Below are 22136 nucleotides of genomic sequence, written 5' to 3' on the forward strand. Positions count from 1 at the left end.
AGACTCCTCCAGACATCAAACAGGTCCATCTCCCTGATCGGAATATTTAGATCTTTTGACCTACCAGTTTTTTGTTTCTTATAGCTTGTTGTATCTAGAGCATAATTAGGGATTGTTTTCCAGTCTCCAGCGCAAACAAGAACTCCTTCAGTAAATGAGATAATGGTGTCAAAGAATGTTTTTAAGAAAGTCCTGTCACTCTCTGGCGGTACATATATATTAGCAATCGTGACAACAACATTATCAATTCTCCCCTTTATAATAACAAATCTGCCCTCTTTGTCTCCCTTCTCAAATATTCAAAGTTCAGTGAATTAGAAATTAGGGTGACTACCCCCCTCTTTCTACTATTTCTACAAGAGCTATAAAACGTATTTGAGTAACCAAATGACTTAAACCTGTCATGTTCTTGTTTAGACATATGTGTCTCTTGTAAAAGAGCAAGTTGTATCCCATCTTTTTTCAATTTGGCTAAGACCCTTTTTCTTTTCACTGGACTACTCAATCCATTTACATTCAAGGAATCGATTTTTAAATTATATGACAGTAATGTACAGAAATAACTTGACTGATTTGGCCCCTAAATCCAGAACACGAACTGTAACAGAACAAAACAATATCAAACTGACTTCCAAGGTGAGAGGAAGCTCCCTCTTCTCACTCGTGACCCCGTTGGAAAGTCAAGGGTTAAACCTCTCAAACTGAGAGGGCCCGAAAAGGACCGTAGAAGCGCCTTTAGGAAAAAACACATCCATCCTTTTACTCCAACGTAGAAAAAAAAAACAGTGTCCTCTCCCACGAAATAGTAGGTCAGAGCCCAGTCAAAATAATACTGCATTATGTCATGTTCTGCCTATTTTCACTCGGCCATGCTCCGCTGGAAATCATGCAGTTTGTTCTTCGCTCTCAGCGCCACAGCAGCACCGCTGTTATTCGCCGACTGCCAGCCCAGTAGCTCCCGAAGACACGACTCCACTCTGGAACCACCGTCAGCTGTCGCCGGTTCCTCCACCTGGATTCCATGTCTCTTCAGCTCGCTGTAGGCTTCCCAAGTGCTGGAATATGTGCGAGTTCCTGATTCCCAGTGAATCCTTATGTTGGTAAACGGTGTTTGAAAGCGTATGCCTTTTACCTTGAGCCCTTTCTTGATAGCGTTATATTCTCTGCGCTTCTTCACTATCTCAGGTGCATAATCGTGGTCGAAGTGAATATTTGAGGAGCCCACCTGGATCTTGCCTTATTTCCACACTTCTCTTAAGATCTTTTCTTTTGTGGAAAATTTCAAAAAGTTCACAATAATAACCCTCGGTGGTGAGTCGGGCGGGGGTTTACTTGCCAGAGTGCGATGTGCGCGCTGTATTTTCAGGTCAAGGTCCTCCGGTAGTTGTAGCTGGTTTCTCAAAAGCGTGTCAATATACTGTGTAGTGGAGTTCCCCTCCTGACCTCTGGCACCCCAAAGACACATACATTGTTTCTTCTGGAACGGGACTCTAAATCAAGCACTTTAAGCTGTGTTTTCCTCTGTTGTTCGATGCAGAAGCACAGCGCCTCAGTTACCTCCTTTGCCCAATTCTCCACTTGGTGAACGCGGGCCTCCGCCTCGTCAACCCGCTCTGCCAGGCCCTGTACCTCAGTGGCAATACTGTCCAGCTTACCGTTGGTCTCATGTCCCAGATGGTCGATATTCTGTTGTAGCTTTGCATTATCCCCCTTCAAGACACTCTTCAAATCGTCAATAGCCTTAAGTATTCCTTCCAAGTCCATGTTCGTTCCAGTGCTCTCAGCCTCCGAGCTAGCCAGGCTGTCGCTAGCTTGATTCAGACACGTGTTAGCTTTAGTGATCTGGGCACTTTTATCCTGAGCTTTGGGCATCTTTATCGATTTTTTATGGCGCGACATGTTTCTCCTCCCGTTCATAAGTTATTTTGTCGAAACAGTGAGCAAATTAACAAGTTTTGAACGGGATATTTTGATATTAAGGTGGGAGAGAGGCTCCGATGCACCCGTCTACTCCATTTGCTTCCGGAAGATCTCCGTACTTACCGTGTTTTATATCAGGGATTGTCTTTTAATGGTGGTCAAAAAGAAGGGAACGTGTCACTTTGAAATGTATATTTTTTATTTGTTTTTCTTCCATTAACTTTGCCACAAGGTGTTAAAATCATGAGCAAAATTTATTTAATTTTTAAGGCAAGTAAAGATACAATACCAAAATCTGATTAGTGGTTGTGCGGTTTCATTTAAGCTGTAGTTTCCTGGATCTGCATTCATTTTACTTCATGCCATAATTTGCCTTAATGGTGACATCTTTCCATGTCTTCCTGTCTTGTAGATCTACAACAGCTTTCTACGTCAATTAAATAATGAATTTTATTTCATTGCAAATTAGCAAGTTGTCATCGTTTATTTAATTGTTTTGACCCACATGCAGAGAGACTCAAGAGGCAGGAGAAGAATTTAACAAGTTTATTTTAAAGGAGAATACTGGAACTGGAAACTGCAAACTGTACAGGAGAGATGCGGGAGGCAAGTAGTCTTAAATTATGTTTAGGAAACAGATGTTAAACGGTTTTAAGCTTTGGCTTACTGTGGATGGAGGAGTGTTTGATGAGGAAGAATGATGTCGAGTCACGGAGAGCTGTGAGACTGCTGCCGAGTCTTCGGTAGTCCAAAGTGGTGGTGACTTTCTTAGGGGAAAGATTCAGATGAGATCTTGGCAATTTGATTCTGTGAGTTTGGTTACCTGTCGAGATTCTCGGAAGCTGGTGGTGGATTGTTAGTTGGTGGAGGGTGAGCAGGGTTCGCTTGGAGGAGGACAGAGGCTTTGAACTGTCAGCTAGTACTTGATCCAAGTAGATTCCTTTGGAGCTTGAAAACTTGAGTTTGGCAGGATGCAAAGCAGGGACATGGAGCCAGGACTGAGAATTGCAGGAGCTTTGGAGCTTGGAATTGAAGACACCTAGGAGGGAGCACAAGAAACGGTAAGAAAACTGTAAGCTTCAGCAAGACTATAGTCTTTAAGGTTCGGCGAGATGACGTTACCACAAAGGCAAACACTCAGGCACTGGAGTGCTGACAGTTCCACCTTCTTATACTCCTCCAGATGACTGCAGATGGGAAACACCTGCTACCCTCCATACCTGGGAGTCCTGGCGGCATCTAGTGGTGAGTAAATGTAAGCAGCAGGCAAGAAACAACACATAACCAAACTCCCAGACTCCAACACAAGTATGTTGGCCAGACTGACTTGTTTTTTTAGTTTACCTTTCTGTAATTTGAAACATGGGAGACATAGAGAATTTTCAGCACAACATTTATATGCAGACCTTGCTGTTTCCGTGAAAGCCTTATACACTGTGTGGGATTTAGGTCATGGCTTTGAGAGGACCGTCCATATAGATTTAGCTGAAATATTCTTTCAACAGGTAGCTCTGCTTTAGATGTGTGGTTTCATAAATGCCATGTTACTTTCTTCTCTGCCTCTTCAGCCAAACGTTTCTCTTCAGAGGTTCTCTGGATTTAGTCATATCTGGATCAGAGATGTTGTTTTTGAGGTTATCTTAAATAATATTATGATTATAATCATTTTATTCTTTAAGCTAATTGTCAGGCTAGTTTGTGTTCCCTGTATGGATTGTAGTGCTTTAAAGTAGATTTTAGTCTATTTTCTATTTGACAAACTATTGTTAAAGTTGAGATGAACTGAGGAAGTAATTAAAGCAATTTAACTACCAAATTAATGTTGACATTAATTTTTTTTCTAAATAACTTTTTATAGTCTGTCCTCTGGTTCAAGGCTGACACCATCATCATGCTTGTTGAATAATGACGTTACATTTTTTAGCAAAAATCTTTGTTATAACAGGACATGTTTAATCTTGTTTTTCCCTTTCCAGGGATGTTCCCCAAGGTTCTGTTGTTGCACCAGTTCTGTTCACCAGTTATATAAATAACAGTACCTCTTTCATTCACAATTATACATTCTAGGTTTACACAGCAGCCCACTCGACCCTCAAACCCCTAGATACTGTATGCTGCTCTGCCTTTAGATGCATCATTGGGAACAGCAGTGGAACACAACAAAGCATATTATTTATACAACAGTTACAAAACCTCCCCTCTGCATTTATTAGGCCTACTTTCCTGGAAAATTTGTAACCATTATAGCCCTTCTCTATAATGGGTAACTCTACAAACTCTACAAAGGTTTGTACATAGTTTTGTACATAGTTCTGGACATTTAGAATATGTGGCAACAACGTTTTAAATTAATGTCTAGAATATTCTCTCAGTTTCAGTTTTTAAGTACAAATATTATCAATTAAAGTGTTACTGTTACATTAATTTTCAGCTGTTATACTTGTTTTGTTGTTGTTTTTTATTTGTTTCTTACTGCTGTATTGTATTTTGTTGGGACGCATATACCTTAGAACCACCGAAAATGTAAAGAAATATTCAGAGCTCACATCCACCTTAACACGCTGTGTGCCACATCTCCAACATCCCTTTGTAAGCAGGTTATCTTACAACCCATATCATGTGTCAAACCAGTTTGCACTTGTATCACCACAGTGTGGGGGTGTGAGTCAGAGAAAATTAGGTAAAAAGGAATCAAGAAGCATATTTGTTAATCATTTCTGTATCCTCACTGTAAGATTTACAAACAGCATTTGTTTTGCCTGTGGTCAAAATAGTAAAACAGAAAAATGTTTCTCACAAGTTCTCTGTACTTTCATCCACTTTGAGTATATGCATAATCATTTCTGAGGATGCCTCTGCCTAGCTGCAAACTCTGCTAGATTTATTGGTCTCCATGGTCTAATTAAGGTCTTGTTTCAAGCAACCAGGGGGAGGCTGATGCAGAAAAAAATCTTTACAGATACGTGTACCTGTCACCTTAATCGGTCAGTCAGTTAAAAGCTAAGTCAGTGCTAGTGTTCACAGGGTCAATTAATTGTAAAAGATTGGCACATAGTATTAACCTTGAGAAGAGGAGGGTGTGACAGATGGGTTGTAAACAGAAAACAGCCTGTCATGAAGGAAAGACGGGCCAATAGAGTCTTGTTGATCTCTTACCTCCCGCCACTGTTTGGACTCCACGCCCTGGGTGTACAACACAACCACTGAAATAAGAAGAGGTGGAAGAAAAAGGGGGGAAAAGATAGAACGAGAGAAAGTAGAGGGATAAATTGTCATTGAACAGTTTCAATAACACATTGTGAATCTATAAACGGTGTTTGTTTTTGTTCCTTCTCTGCTGACATCTATCATTAATTTTCCTGCCACACCCTGACAGCATAATGAAGTGCTAGACTTGATGATTAATGTTGACTGACATCCACTTGTATGGGGAGGGGGGGATTCTCCATAATAAGACAGAGAGCCCCTGGAGCAAAATTTACTGTAAGCTGTGCAATCAGAGAAACTGTGTCCTAATGGGTGGGATTCTTCTGATTTCTGTTTTGTTTTGCTGCTTATGATGGAGATGATGCAGGTAGAAGTGGCATGACCTGTCAAATAGCCTCAGGTTCAGCTGCAGGCGTGCACAAAACTGGGATGAGTCTGAAATTTTGTTTTTGTCTTTTATTTTTCTTCCAAAGCATTTTTACACAATGGACTTATGAGAAACGTTTCCTCCATTTTGCATTCAGTGGTTGAAAAAAATGTCTATATGACATTTCCCAGTTTCCCTCCCCAAAAGATAGCCATTTGTATTCAGGGGCTGCTGTTTATACCCTGTATGCATTATGGTACTTTAGCTCACAACACAGAAAGGATGTCACATTACTGTGCAAATGAAATGCAGTTATTGAAGGAACACTTTCAAACAGCAGAGTAAACTAAACCAGGCTTAAGATCAGCAAAAATAAAAATTAATGCATGGTAAAAGCAAAATTATGAATTATACTCTGCACAAGATATTCTACCTGAAACAAAAACCTGCAATAGTTATTATCAAAGAGAACTTACATGGGTCAGATTTGGAGAAGGTGTCTCTGTCCAAAAGATTCCTGCAAGAGAGGAAAACAACAACACATAAATATCTAGTCCTGCTAAAAGATGTGAGAATCCATAGTTATACAAATATCAAAAACTCTTTCTTACATGCATTTTAATATCAAGATGTTAAATTCAAAATACAAGAGAATAAATCATTATACTAATTTACAGTCTCACTTGGTTCACATAAACCATAACTGCCCTTGAGATTTAATTTCCAAGTGTGCAGACTGTTAAGTACACCAAAAAAGCCAAGCATAAGGGCACAGAGGACACAAAGATGTGTGTTTCATACAAAATGCCTTGTTTTTCACATTAAAGGACAGATGAGTAGGTGAAGGTGCTGTAAATTCGACTTTTCTGGTAGGTATTTAGCTGCTGACATAATCCTCTGCCAATTTCAACTTCTAACTCGAGTTTGGAAAATGCAACACAACCTAAAGAAAAAGTAGACAAATGTTTATTTTGAATATAGCTGTTGGACTGAGGTAGTGCTGAAAGACCCAAAGATGACTCATTCTCAGTTTACTGGCACGGTCCACCAGATATTTATTTAAGATCGCCTTGTATTTCATTGGGTTCCTGATGCCATCCACCCTGAAAAGATTCCCAGGGCTTTGGGAAGAAAACAGGCCTACAGGATATATATCACACATCCTCCATAATATTTAACTGTGAAGATGAGAGACTTTTCTACAACTGAATTTATCATTTGGTTCACACAAAATCAGCCCAGAGTGTTTGTTGCTGTAAAGCTCAATCTTTCACTTACAATTTCTGTCATAAACCTGCTAAGACAAGTCAAAGTGGGGTGGGATTAATTTCCCACCCCACTGAATACATTTACTCAAAGTAAGGCCTGGATTTTTCATAATTTTTTAGTGCTAGATTATGCTACTGCAGTTTAAGTATTTTAATGCTTTTTGATAATCTAAATATATATATATATATATATATATATATATATATATATAATAAATGATCAAGAACTATTTAATGTTGGAGTGTGAATTATGCTCACTATGTTCATTAGCATTAAACTATGAACATGAAGATAGATAGAGTTCCACTGAAAATAATTCACAGCATTTTTCATGTTTTGCTGCCTCATAACCTGGAATTAAAATGGATTGTTTGAGAGTTTGCACCATTTCATTTACATACAATGCCTACAACATCGAAGATGTATTTGTTTTTTATTGTGAAGCAAACAAAAAGGAGAAAATAACAGAAAACATCAGCGTGCATAACTGTTCACCCCCTCCCCTAAAGTCAGTGCTTTGAAGAGCCACCTTTTGTGGCAATTACAGCTCCAAGTCACTTTGGATAAGTTGTTAAGAGCTTGCCATATCTTGCTACTGGGATTTTTGCCCATTCCTCAAAGTAAAGCTGTTTCAGCTCGTTCATTTTGAAGGGTTTTCACGTATAAACAGTGATTTTCAAGTCTGACTACAGATTCTCAATTGGATTGAGGTCTGGACTTTAACTAGGCCATCCCAACACATTTAAATGTTTCCCCATAAACCACTTGAGTGTTGCTTTAGCAGTATACTTTGGGTCATTATCCAGCTGGAAGGTGAACCGCCGTCCCAGTATAAAATCACAGGCAGACTGACAGGTTTTGCACAAAAATATCCAGCTTCCCAGTCCCTACTTCTGAAAAACATCCCCATAGCATGATGCTGCCACCATCATGATTCACTGTGGGGATGGTGTAACTGGGATGATAGGATGTGTTGGGTTTGTACCAGACACAGCATTCTCCTTGGTGGCTGAAAAGTAAACTTTTAGTCTCATCTGACCAGAGCACCTTCCTCCATATATTTGGGGAGCTGCCCACATGCCCTTTGGCAAACTCCAAATGCACCTTTTTATTTTTTACACTATGTAAAGGCTTTTTTCTGGCCACTCTTCCATAAGCCCAGATCTATGGAGTGTAGGACTTATTGTGGTCCTATGGACAGATTCTCCAGTCTCTGCTGTGGATCTCTGCTACTACTTCAGGGTTAACTTTGGTCTCTGTGTTGCTTCTCTGATTAATGCTCTCCTTGCCTGGTCTGTGAGTTTTGGTGGGCAGCCCTCGCTTGGCAGCTTTGTTGTGGTACCATGAGTTTTCCATTTCAAGATGATGGATTTGAAGGAATTCCAGGGGAACATCAAAGATCTTTTTTAATAACCACACCCCCAGCACCTTCGTCTTCATGGTGTGATGCCTCTTTCTTGGTGGTGCAGCCTCTGGGGTCTTTCAGAAAAGATGTTTTTATACTGACAGATCCTGTGGCATTTAGATTGCACACAGGTGGTATATACTTCACAGCGAAGGGGCTGGATACATATTCAGAAGCCATTTTTCTTTTTTTTTAATTCTTTTTTTTATATATAATTTTCTCATTTCACTTTACCAACATAAACTTGTTTGTCCATATCCATCACATAGAATAAGATTAAAAAACATTTAAATCACATGTTGGAATGTAACAAAATAAGTATAAAGCCAAGGGGTGTGAAAACTTTTGCTAGGTACTGTAGATAGAACTTGGCCTAAAACCTAATACCACTAATGGTTAACTGTAGAATCAGACCAGATAACTAGATTTTATTTAAAATCAAGCCCATACTGGTATTTTACTACATACAGACAAAATGTCGGTGAAAATTAGGTCTAAAACTTCTCTGTTGGATTATTCAACTGCTCTAATGGTTCTTTTGTTTAGGTAAAAGCAGAAAAATACAAAAAGGTTACACAAAGAAATTGATCGCATCATACAAAACAATATGGTACACATTTAATAAACAAGCCCCTCACTATGCATTCATGGGAGCCAGAGACAATAAAGAGTCCTTTAAATGTCTTTGAAGGTGGTTTCAGTCAGTAGGTAACAGCCAAAAAAAGAAGAGAGGCTTGTTATGCAGACACAGTTACTACATCATACATTGAAAAAATGCCTTTACTGATTTTCGACTAGTTTTTGAACATCGTTCTGAACAACATGATCTACTTAAGTCAGTAGCTGTTCTGCATAAAAAAGGCAACAATGAACTACTCCTGTTGATAGAGAAGCGTCTCTTGGTACTTGGTGGGCATGAAATAAGTTAATTGTCCTCATCCTTTTCAAAATACCAGAGTGATATTTAAAATCTCTAACTAAAAATAAAATATTTCTTCTGGCCTAATGAAACTATATTAAGTGGTGAGCTTTATGTTGTAGTAGATATGAAGCAAAATCAGTTCTGTATCTACACCACGACTGCACTCCGGCTCATCACGATGGGTGGGGCTATCTCTGGAGGGAAGAGTTCACCTATAGGGACGAGGTGGAGTGGCTGACAGCGTGGAGCACAATTTGTGAGGACAATTTGCTGCTCAGCATTTCCAAGACCATAGAGATAGTAGTGGACTATAGGAAAAAGAGGACAGACTCTTCATCACTGATCATCAGCAGGGACTGTGTGAAGAGGATGACTTCCACTTCCTAGGAGTCCACATCAAGGAGAACTTGACCTGGAGCGTGAACACCTCTGAGCTGCTGAAAAAGATCCAGTAGAGACTGGACTTTCTGAGGGTTCTTCGGAAAAATAACATCACACTGAGACTGCTGGTGTCCTTTTATTGGTACTCTTTGAGAGCATAATGACCTACTGCATCTGTGTGTTGTACACCAGCTACAATGGCTCAGAGGAAAGGATCCATGGGGTTATTAACATGGCCCACATGATTCTTGTCTGTCCTGTCCCCACACTTGAAGAACTTCACAGGATCTGCTGTCTCCAAAAAGCCCAGAACATCACAAAGAACACTTCTCACGCTCTGTTTGAGCTGTTACCATCAGGCAGATACTACAGATCAATTAAAGCAAGGACAAGCAGATTCAACAGTTTCTATCCATCAGCAATAGCTAAACTCAACACAGATGAATGTAAAGGATATACAATATTGGGAATGCGCAATCAGTATGAATGTGTGTACTTGTGATTTTATTTTATCTTTTTAACAAACTGCTTCTATTTTTATATTTTTCCATAAATTATTTATTGCTCGTGCACTGACCAGGTAGCTCTTTTCTCATTTCCGTTGTACTTGTGACAAAGGCAATAAAGGACATTCTGAGTCTGAGCCTTAAAACAGCCTGGTTGAAAATCTTAAAAACGACTTCAGAATTATTCAAACAACAAGCGTCATTGTGCTGTCTGATTGTAGTGGCTGCTCATTTTTGTGTTCAACAATGACCATTCTTTGTAGTAGCAGCACTCCTAACATTATTATTTTGAATGACAATAAATGCTTTCTGTTGTGTAAATTAACACAATAAATCTGCACTTTATGCTTCAGCAGCTGTTTGACTGTTACTGTGTAAATGTAACACTCATTACGCTTATTGGAACAAAGTTTAAATGTTTTTCCACCATCACCCATTTTGGATAAAAGCATCTGCTAATTGACTAAGAAGAAAATTGAAATACAGCCAGACCCAACAGCAGCACTGTTGTGGTTTCAGTTGCATTTTGTATACATTTTTATTCCTTACCTTTATTTATTTCCTCTTCTGTTTTTTTATGTTTTGTTGCACTAGTTGCCTTTATTTCTTGTTATTTTGTTTTCTGAAAGGAGGGAGACAGAAAATGCGTTGGAGATGGGGGGAAGATATATGGCAAACCTCACCAGGGCCAGGATTTAAACCAGGGAAAGCCGTGTAGAGGACTAATGTCTCCATACATGAGTCGCATGCTCGACCACAGCAGTCGAGCAAAATTATAGGTTTGCCCAATTAACAGGGCCATGTTCTCATGTGACTGTACAAAAATATTGCAGACAGAAGGTTTACAGAATGCAACTATTTTATATTCAATCATTTTATTTGATATTTTAAATCAGAAGCATTTTCCAAGCATGAACTTGTAATTTTGCATTCCTGGACATAAAATCTTCTGACTAGGGGATATAGGAAAGATAGGATAGATGCAACATTGTTGGTTGTTAGCCTTGGGCTGACCTGACAACAGTTGCGAAATTGTCAGAGTAATTATCAGTGGAAATAACAAAACTATCCGTGACTTAATGCCTTTTTATGGCCACTTGTTATTGTTTGGTGTCCATTAGCTCCAGACAATTAGGCCCCTCTTTATCCCATCTCCCAAAGCAGAAAGTGAATCACCTAAAAGCAAGGAAAGCACCAAAACATGACATCCAATTAGACCTTCATGCACCTTTGCATGGTCATATTTAACAACTTATTCCTTAAGGCAATTATAGGTTGGTTCATTATGTAAAGCAGTACAAAGTAAATCCAGTGTCTTGCGCACATGACCAGGGTTTTATTTGAGCCTCATGATGAGTATTGACATCACTCTAATTTCACTAAAGGCTGTGTATTTCAAAAATTAACTACTTCCTCTGAAGAATCCCTTGTGGAATAAAAAAAGATCATTATCTTTAAAGCTACACAAGAAGTTTGTTCATGGAGAACAAGTTCATTGAAAGTAGGACAAAAATAATTAGATACAGTAACTTCTTATTAGCAGTGCATTTCATTTCTAAAACTCCTTTCAGGCCATGCCACTTTTGACATCAGCGGGACAACCTCATTTCAGATATTTTAAAGAAAATAGCCAATTATTCTATTACTCCTACATTTCACTGAATTTGTGAAACTTCTATTAACTTGTGCACTCAATATGTAGTTAGCTTCTCTGGATAATTGCTTGTAGAACAAACAAATTAAAATTAATTTCACTCGAGACAGAAAAAAATACTTTTAATTAATTTCTTCATCAGCTTAATTATATCTGTATGCTCAAACTGATGGTCGCTGGACGTCTATAGTCCCTAAATTCAGTTTCCCATTTCATCTGACTGGCTTGTTGAGTTCTAATAGATGAATGAGAAGTTTAACATTTAAAGCACCCTCTACACTTACTGTCACCACTGCTGAAATGTGCAAAAAACCTTAACATAAGTCCACCTCTATATTGCGGTTGCCGATTCATGCACTGAGAAAAAATGCTGCCCACGCTTTACAGAAGCACATTTGTGAGGTCAAACACTGATGTTGGACGAGAAGGCCTGGCTCACAGTCACTGCTAGAATTTTTACCAAGCATGTTCTGTCTTGTTGAGATGAGGACTTTGTGCAGGTCAGTTAAGTTCTTCTGCACCACACTTACTTATCCCTGTCTTTATGGACTTTCTGCACTGCTGCACAGTCATGCTGGATGAGGAAGGAGCCATCTCCAAAATGTTCCCACAAATTTGGGAGCCTGAAATTGTCCAAAATATCTCCTGGAAACTTCTAAACCCAGATTCGTCAATTGGACTGCCAGACAACAAGCCTTGATTAATCACTTCAGAGAAAATATATCCACTGTTTTAGAGTTCAGTGGAGGCATGCTTTACAATACCTGGTGATGTCAGGCTTGCATGCAGCTGTTCGACCACGTAAACTCATTACATGAAGCTTTTTATGCACATTTTTTGAGCAAATCAGAAGGCCACATGAATTTTGAAGGTCTGTAGCTTTTGACTTTACTGAACGTTGGCAATTTCATTATGCACCTTAACATCTCCTTACCCTGCTCTATTATTTGACCTTGCTTACCACTTTGTGGATAAATTGTTGTCTTTCCCAGTGTCTTCCACTTTATTATGATACCACAGTTGATAGTGGAATATTTAGTAGTGAGGAAATTTCCCAATTTGACGTACTGCAAAGAGAGCATCCTATCACGCTTGAATTCACTGAGCATTGACCTGTTCTTTAACAAATGTTTGCAAAAGTAGTCTGCATAATGAGGTGCTGGATTTTACACACCTGTTACTATGGAAGTGACTAGAATACCTGAATTTATTGATTTAGATGGGTAGCCTAAAACATTTACTCAAGGTATGTGTTTAAGTAAAACAAACATTTTTTATTTATTCCATAAACTACTGATTCTTCCCAAAAAATGTCAAATAAAAATGTTGCCATTTCAAAAATGTATTTGCAAAACAAGGACCAGGTTAAAATAACCACAATAACAAAATTGCAGTGTTTTCAGATCTAAATTACTGCAAAGGGTGGTTGTTATGGATGTAGACGGGTTGATTTTAAACAAATCTAGCAGTCATCTCTTAATTTTTTTCTAAAGGTTTTTATGCTTCATGGGAAACAGAAAAAGACGGATTACTAATGAAAAGCACTTTCATGGTCTAATCAACCTAAAATCGAAGCTTAATTCATAAGAATTGAAGCTGGTGCCGACATTTGAGCTACCAATGATTTTGTGAAAGCAATAAAAGCATGGGATTTTTCTCCAATAAATGTATGTACTCAAAATAAAAGTTGGGCTTTAGGAAAAATGTAAATGTTAGGTAATGCTGCTTGAATAAAAAGAGAAATATGTTGTTTACACACCTCATCCACTTGTGCCTTTAAATGTAACGGTTCCTGCAATGGCTATTGCTGGGGCTTTATTCCTTTGCTGGAGCTTAAAGAGCATGTTACAACTACAGCCAATAAGGCATTATTTGAAAAGTATACTGCATATGAAAAGAGCAACTATTGTTAAATCTATTGTACGTATTCTTGCAGGCTTTTCTAAGCCTGTCAACATTAACAAAATATTAAGAAATGTTTTTGGGACATCAGCCAGGGAGGAAACAAATTATTAGAAATGAATTCAGCCCCTTAAACAAAGAGAAAAAATTACTTCTAATTCATAGGAGAGTGGTGGTAAATGCTGTTCAATCTGGCTCTTCAATTACCTCCACCCATATTGGAGGGTTTTTGTTTCCATTTAAAAACCAATAAGGTTTTTAAATAGGGAAAAAAAAGAAAGTGTAATGGGTGGTTTGCGGTTTGAGGTCGACTCTGGCTCTCCACTTACTCCCCTGCCCTTAGGCCTTCTCTCCTTTAAGTGAGGACGCACATTGTCTATCTATTCAAGCTTCACAGCGTCAATAGGTCCACTTTTTGTCCAATACACCCTTAGGAGGTTCTTAGAGGCCAAAGTTTAAAAAAGCAAACAGGGGAAGTATAAGCTGCTGCGCAAGCTGGCCAACCCCTTTACAAGTAAAACAAATCCCTATTACATAGACTGAAGAATCCTGTTTCTACTCTTAAAAGCTAAAACTATCAGCAACAGATGATGCAGACAACCTCATGAGATGTAAGAAGCACCAACTCTGAGATTAAAGCTAATAAATCAAAGGAACAACCGATAAACTCTGATATGTGTTTTATGAGTAGAAATTATCTGCGCCTGTATTGTAAGCCTAAATCCTAGGATACCGTCACATTAATCAGATTAATCCTGTATTTACATCTTGCACAAAAAATGGCACCTTCATCAAAACATATTCTGGTGTTTTCTATTAGCAGAACGCCGATAACTTTCACTGGGTGGGGACCAGGTGTCTTCTTCTACTTCTCCATCTGTTAAATAATTCACATTTAACCAGGGTTCTCTCCAAGCTGGCGATACTTGCCCCAGAGTGTTCCCTGGGTAGCCATCTTGCGAGCAGTGGCAGAAACTCCGTCATAAACCTGCTGTTCTGCTGATTATAATAAATGAGTATGCACACACACTGTGACTTCTCTGTTCAGACTGGATTGTGCAGCAGAACTTATGTCTGACCCAAGAATAATATTACTTCTAATTGCACACAGTGACAGGTGTGGGTTTTGGGAAAAGCCCCCTGATTTTATATGGGAGTTATATCCCTGGTACGGCACTCTGCATTGACTCTCCTTTGAATTGAAAGCCATTTCCTCTCATCTTTTTCTTTTCTCTGAACAGAGAAAGATATATTGTATGGAAAATCATGGTACCAAGGATGCATGACACACTTTTAATACATCTGAAACACTTTACCTGGCCCCAAATTGATAGTATAGATCATACTGGTCCATTTTTGTAAATGTATATTGTGCTAAAAATGGAAATAGCTTACTTTTTACATCTCAACAGTAATTATTAATATTTAACGGGCCTATAATTTGTGCTAAATCTAAAAGCGAAACAAACAAATACGAGATTTACCCATTTAGTTTTTATGCTATCGAGTATAAATGTATAAGTGATGCATTTTAATGCGAGGGTCAGTTCATTCATCAACACCTTTAGCTTGCACAGCCCAGAGGACAGAGTCATCATGTGTTACAGCTTCTGTTTCAAGTTCGGCCCTGATGAATTCCTAACCTTAACCACGTCATGTTTAATGTGTGAATAGTTTGAAACAGTAACTAAAAGGACAAGAACACAGGGCGGGAAACCACATATGGCAGTTCCAAGTAAATTAGCTGTACAACATCCCAAGTCTTTGTGAGGTGTTATGTCCTAAACACCACACACAAAGCATCTAATTTAAACTAGCACTATTCTCTGTTAGATGTGACGTTAAGTGCTGCATTCTGTGTTTGTCAAATTTCTACAGAAACATCTTTAGACAGTTAAAAAGATGATATTATGCCTCTGGACACAAATTAAAAGATTTTGTCTTCTTGCCAGTTTCACATAGTGTCAAACTGAGCTCAACTGGTGTAAATTCATTAATGTAGTTTATTGAAGTCCACTGTAAGGAAAACATGCTGACATGAGATGGGCTCTGAATATATTTTGTATGTCATTTCTCAACAAATACTCAGATGATCATACTCTAAGGATAAGTTCTTTAAAATACATTTCAACAAAATGTTTTATCATGAATCAAATACATTGATTTGCCATTTCTCTTTTACATTAATTGAAAATTTAAATGTGGATCACTTTTATCTCTGCGCATACCAAAGAGGCAGATGTTCATAACAGACATGTGCAGATGTTGAGGACTCAAAACTGTGATGGAAATGTTCTACATTTAAGCTTGAGTGCCTTTTAAGGACTAATTTTCCCAGCTGTAGAGCTTTTATTCCCTTTTTTTCTTTTCCGAAAGCAAGAAGGTTTAAAAAAAATCTTTTCAGGGACAAAAAAATATCTCTGCAGCCACTTTACCCGACATGACAATTACCCATAGGTAGAGTTTTTAAAAATCTCATCAGCCTCAAAGGTTTTATGGTGTTTCCTATCATAAATAATGATATGACCACTGTGAATGCCAGTTGAGTAATGTATGTTGAATAAGTGACAGTGTCCTGGTCAAATTTAAGCACTGCATGTCACTGCAGCCTTCAAAGCTCAAGATAGCAACTGATTTTTCATGTTCCAATGAAAACATCAAAATAAATAACAGACGAGCTTAAAATCAGGCTGTAAGGGTGGCTCTCAAAAGTATAGAATAATTAATTTTATCATTTGGTCTTTTTGAGCCCATCACTATCCCACTTCTTGACTTTGCAAAATTTGTCAACTCTGCCCGTAAAAAAATGCAAACCGGTCAGATTGTGAGGATTGTGAGAACATCTCTTCAGGTGACCCTACAGATTATCTGTCAGATTTAGTTGTAGACTCTGGCTCAACTACTTCAATATTTTTATTTCCCTCTCTTAAATTAGTTGTTTGGTTTATTTGGATGTAGGCTTGGGCCCCCTGTAATTGTGAAAAAGATAAATATCTTCAGTTTTCAGATACTTCTTATTTATTTGGAACTTTCATAATTTTATCCTACTTTGATAACAACCCCCATTCCGTCAGACAAAAAGTAGCCATCCATGATGCTGCCACCACCCTGTTTCACTGTGGTCACCTTTTGGAATTGTGGCGCAAATCTTTGAGTTTAGTTTCCACAGACCATAACACATTCTCCCACAATGTTTTGGAAGATTTTAGCTAGGAGTAGATGTTTGTTTTTGTTTATATATGGAGAATACAGAAGATCATTGTCAAAATGTAAAATCCAGAGAAAGTTGTGATCACAACCCTTATTTACAATACAAAAGCCTGGTATTTTTTCCCAGCCACCGTAACATATAAGATATTACATACTTATATACATGAGGTAAATATTTTAAAATGGAATATAAATCATTTCTTTTACAGTTATTTACAACTAATAAATAATGTTTCCATGTAGTCTGGAAAGGCTTTTCTTATTTTTTCATCAGTAAAGAAGTAGTTTTTAAATAAATGTATTTCATGTTTGTGTTTGGACCTTCAAGATTAGAAATACATGATGAGAATAGCAAGGGCACACTGTATACTCATATGGACAATGTCAGTTTACGAAATTACTCTGAAATCACCAGAACACTGCATTCTGTACAAACAAATCCAATGTGGTGCACTCCTACAAGAATCATTTCACATTTTGCTAGCTAGTCACTCCTGAAAGATATGTAATATTTTCCCTACAGTGAAAGTAAAATGTAACTGTTTACAGGTTCAATTTGTACACACATTTTCATCCACTCAGGCAGAAATCTCCCTTTTGGATACATGTCCACTCTAATGTATCAAACAGAGCTCTCTTATCTGACAAAGCTTGTTTTGGCCTCCAGCTAAGATTGTCAACAAGTGAAGCACCGTGAGCATATGTAGAAACTTGAGTAAGCTGGCTGTTACTGTTTGTGCAGATCTGCCACCAGCCCCAGACACATAAATCTTCTAACATACTCTGCTGACCCTTTGGCTTTCTTGAAAATAGTGACAGATTCAGCTTGACATTTCAGAGCAACATGGGGATATTTTGATCTCTTACTCATACGCCAACTTTTACATTTTCCTGCTTTTCAAATAAAACCTTTTTAGATGAGATGGACAAAAAGAGGTGTGTTTGAAACCTCTGTTCTGCCAATCCATAATGCTGCTTTCATGGGATCCATGTGTTCTGTCATGTATCCCAAATGAGAAGATATTAATAACACTGACACCACCAGAAACCCATCGTTTGGGATCCAAACTCATTTTCACTGTGTCATGAGTGCATGTATAATTATACGCTTCACCAGCCTCCAAGACTTGCCTGTTCAAATCATAACACCCCCAAAATTGGAAAAAGAATTGCTCCTTTTTGACACTCATGTGTCTCACAGGCTCTGATCCCCCTAACAGATGTGTCAAAGGATTACAAACACAACCGACCCTGTATGATAAAATCCAACAGCTTGCCCCAGGTTCGTCAGAAAATTGATACTTCTCTCCTTCTTCAAGTGGGCTCATTAATATTTTATACTCTTGCAAAATCCAAACTAGTTTAACTCAAACTATCTTTCTCCAGAGGGGAAATAAAAGGAACTTTGGACCAGAAAAAATATCTCACAGGGGAAAACTGAGACTGAATTAGAGCAACAATCTTTATCCTTAAAAACAAGATAACAGCAGCAGAGTTAAAGTCTGTATAACCACATTCAGATAAAAGATAAATTTATCACACAACTTACAGTGCCTTCCAAATGCAATCATTCTCTTTTAACTTTTTCCACACTTTGTTGAATCAAAACCACAAACTTCAATGTATCTTATTTGGATTTTATATGATAGACCAAAACAAAATGGTGCATAACTGAGACGCAGAAAGGAAAATGGCACATGAATCTCAAAACGTTTTACAAATTAAAATCTGAGAATTATGGTGTAAAATTGTATTCCACCCCCTTTAATCCGAGACCCCTAAATAAAATCCCACTCAACCTATTGCCTTTAGAAATCACCTAATAGGCAAATAGAGTACACCTGTGTGTAATTTAATCTAACCATATATCCAGCTTTTCCATTAGAGAACACTAGTGACCAAACGGCATTATCAAGGCCAAGGAACATTATCCCTGACATTCCTTGATCAGAGATGTAGGTGTGGATAGGTTTTAAAGTACATTTTTAAATAATCATCTCAAGGAGAACGATCCACATGGCCAATTACCTAAACTAGGCAAGGAAAATAACAAATCAGAGAAGAAATCACAGAAAAGTGGCAAGAAGAAGGCCACTGTTGAAAGAAATCATGTGAACAGTTTGCCACAAGCCCTGTAGGGGACAGAACAAGCATGGAAGAATGTGCTCTGGTAAAAATAGGATCAAAATTTAACTTCCTGGCCTACATGTAAAACACTTTGTTTGGTGGTAAACTACCCCTGCGTATTACCATGAAAACTATATGCACTGTGAAACATGGTGCTTGCAGCATCATACTGTGGGGATGCATATCCACGATAATCATGAATATGCATATTCATGGTAAAATAGCTCAATCAAAGTCCAGACATAAATCCAATTAAGAATCTCAATCTTAAATATTAATGTTGTACAGGAAAAAAAAAAAGTCAGTGTACAGATAAGCTCCAAAGCTGGTAGAGACATACCCCAAAAGACTTAAGTAAAAAAGTGGTTCCATGAAGTATTAAATCAGGGGGCTGAACCCAAATTTATGACACAACCATGTAATTCCAATGAAACACATTGACGTTTATAGTGCAACATGCTGAAATGTGAAAGAATTTCAAGGGGAATTAAGATTTTCCAAGGAACTGCATTTCAAATAGTATCTCATAGTTTAAGCAGCGATGCCCCATATTCTAATCAACCCGGTGATTTTATTAGCTCTGCCCACCTCTGGAACAAGGATTGCTTCAGGCAGAGATGAAGAAGCAAGACACAAGCTTTCATTAGATACTGGGAAACAGCAATCAGTGGCCTTGTGTGCCTGCGGAGCTCTCCTGTATCAGGACCCAGGTATTCATGTGACCTCTTTGTGTGTTTCAGCAGGTAATGAATCCCTCAGGAGCACAGACTGGCCTGGCTGAGTTAATGTAGATCCAAAGCTTGTCTTTGGAATGCAGAGATTCGACGCAATGCCACACTAACCAATCTTTTGCACAAATTGAATGGCTGAAGGGAGCTCTAGCGATACACCAAAGATCAAGATGGGGTGTCTTCATCTCAGTGAAATTGGAAATGGCGGGGATTGCTGATGAAGTTTCATGTTTACGATTTCAGGTGGGAGGCTGAGCTCAGCCGAAGCTTCTGTTTCTTTCAACAAGCATATTGGTTGTGTGTTTTAATACCCTTAAGGGGACAATAAAAGAAAAAAAGTGTCAGGCTGTGGCTTTGGTGCTTGATGATTTTGTTGCACTCAAACAAATATCTTAATACTGTCCCCAAGCATCTTATTGAATTATTAAGATATTTTCTTACCTTAAAATTTGGACAAATGCAAGACTCATCATCCTCATTTAGTACAAAAGGCAGAGTCTGAGTTTTCAGACTTATTTTTATAAAATCCATCCTTCAGTCTGATCAATATAAAAACCTACATTTTCAGCTATTAGAAACATTGTGGATGTATGTATGTGTCCTCTAACCAGGCAAAGTGAAGCAGAGAAAAATATATTTTTCTTAAATTAAGCTCTGGCGCCATTTTTGTAACATTCATAGCTAAACGGGTGCTCTACAGTGGAGCAGCAGAGCTAAAGTAAAGCCCCAGTTTCCCCAAAGGCATTATACATGGGAACTCTGAGACAGTCTGGTATGCTGAGATATAGAAAGGGCACATTCTTCAATTCAGTAGGACTCACATATACTGCCTTGCTCATAAACATGGTGTGGCAAACCACATGGGGAATACATAAAATGTTCATTAAAGCTGCTTAAATATTAACAAATGAACACATTCCTTAGAAGTGGGATCAGGCCCCAAAGGACCACTGGCCCTATAACACGCTATACTGGATTTACTGGTGAGACAGACGTAGGAAGAGGTGCCACTTGAGTGTGAAGAGCCATCTTATCAGCGAGCTGGAGAGTCGTTCTTCCAGCTTTGAGGTTGACACTTGAGGTATGGCTCACTGGCTGACTTGCAAGCAAAACCAATCAGAGGCATAGACAGGAAACAATATGCTATCACAGCGATATTCGCTTGTTTTGATAAGCGCCTGTCTGTTTCTGTCCCTCCAGTTTGTCGGGGGTTGGGGGGCTTGCTGCAATATCTGCAGAGGGTTATAAGAACGCCTGGAGGGCAGCACGGCACGGTTCAATTCCATGTGCTCTGCAATCTCAGAGCTTTCAGGCTTACTAAATCAATTACACAGGGTTGTGGAGCCTGTTCCTCTCTCACTCATAATACCCATAATACCCATTGTTTCTCTACGCTTCCAGGGGGAAGACTGAACACAGATTTTCTGCTAAGTTGATGGCTGTGTACTTCATGTGTTCAGCTCTTCACCTGTCTGCACAAACCTGGATCCTTGACGCAGGGGGGTAGACTGTAGCTATCTGTACAAGTCACAAAAAAGAACATGTAAAACCTGAAGGCATTGTCTTCAGCAGACAGCGTTTCAAGACCCAGTGAAAGGAGGACTCATTTTTCTCCTCCAACAAACTGTGTCCAGAAGGACGTTTTTGGTTTGGAAGGAAATTACTGACTATGAAACAGCAGAGCATCATGGCAAGAACAAAGTTAAAACAGGGGCAACATTTTCTTGATGGTGTGGCAAGTTGGAGGCCACTAATAATCTTGGAATGACACAGCAAACACCAGAAGAGAGTTTTAGGAGTTTTATGATTGGTTATATACAGTTAAGCCCAAACTTATTCATACTCCTGTGAGATTTAAAATTTTTATTATTTTCATTAAACTAAGAAGTTTATTTGTGACAGGAAGTGAGACAGAAAAAGATAATGAAACAATGTAAATGATTATCAACAACAATTAATTATCTGTTTTCATTTAGATTTTATTTAAAAACGGCATTTCAAAAATGATTTTACCTTTCTCAATCATTGGTGATAACATCTCCATAGGCATTACAGCAGTCAACCCCTTCTGTTAAATGCTGATCATCTTTTGCATGTTTCCACAGGTATTTGGACTATTTTTATCTTGGTCTCCAAGGTTGGAAGGTCTCCTCACCATCATCCTAATCTTTAGCTCCCTTCATAGATTTTCTATCGGATTCAAGTCTAGACTCTGACTGGGGCTCTCTAAAACATTAATATTATGCTTCAAGTCAGAAGAAATATGGTATAACCTTGTGGGGTGGCATGTGGCGATACAGCAAACTTCCGATATCTAGGCTGTCTTCCACTCATCCGAAACTTTTTTCAAAACACAATAAATAACTTAAAATCAAGGTAAGATATATTACCAATTCTGAACCAGCTTTACAGTTTCAATGATTTTTTTTTATTTACATTTGGTTTCAACGAAACAATTGTTTGCCTATCTGGGTGAATTATACAGAAACAATAACGGAGAGTGTGTAAAATAATTCATGTTTTGTGTTTGGTTGA

The 22136-nt window shown here is 38.4% G+C and overlaps 1 protein-coding gene across 2 annotated transcripts in view; it reads right to left on the reverse strand.

Moving 5' to 3' along the window:
* The window catches only part of cpne5a (copine Va), a 129561-nt gene that overhangs the window by 105963 nt on the left and 1462 nt on the right, over window positions 1-22136 (reverse strand). For both annotated transcript variants that reach the window (XM_047368827.1, XM_047368816.1), the window contains exons 2-3: window positions 5971-6011; window positions 5077-5123 (exon numbers count right to left, since the gene is read on the reverse strand). In XM_047368827.1, coding sequence (XP_047224783.1) covers window positions 5077-5123; window positions 5971-6011 — 88 coding nt within the window. The remainder of the gene's footprint in view (window positions 1-5076; window positions 5124-5970; window positions 6012-22136) is intronic.

Source organism: Girardinichthys multiradiatus, chromosome 1 (assembly GCF_021462225.1).
Source record: "Girardinichthys multiradiatus isolate DD_20200921_A chromosome 1, DD_fGirMul_XY1, whole genome shotgun sequence".
NCBI lineage: Eukaryota > Metazoa > Chordata > Actinopteri > Cyprinodontiformes > Goodeidae > Girardinichthys > Girardinichthys multiradiatus.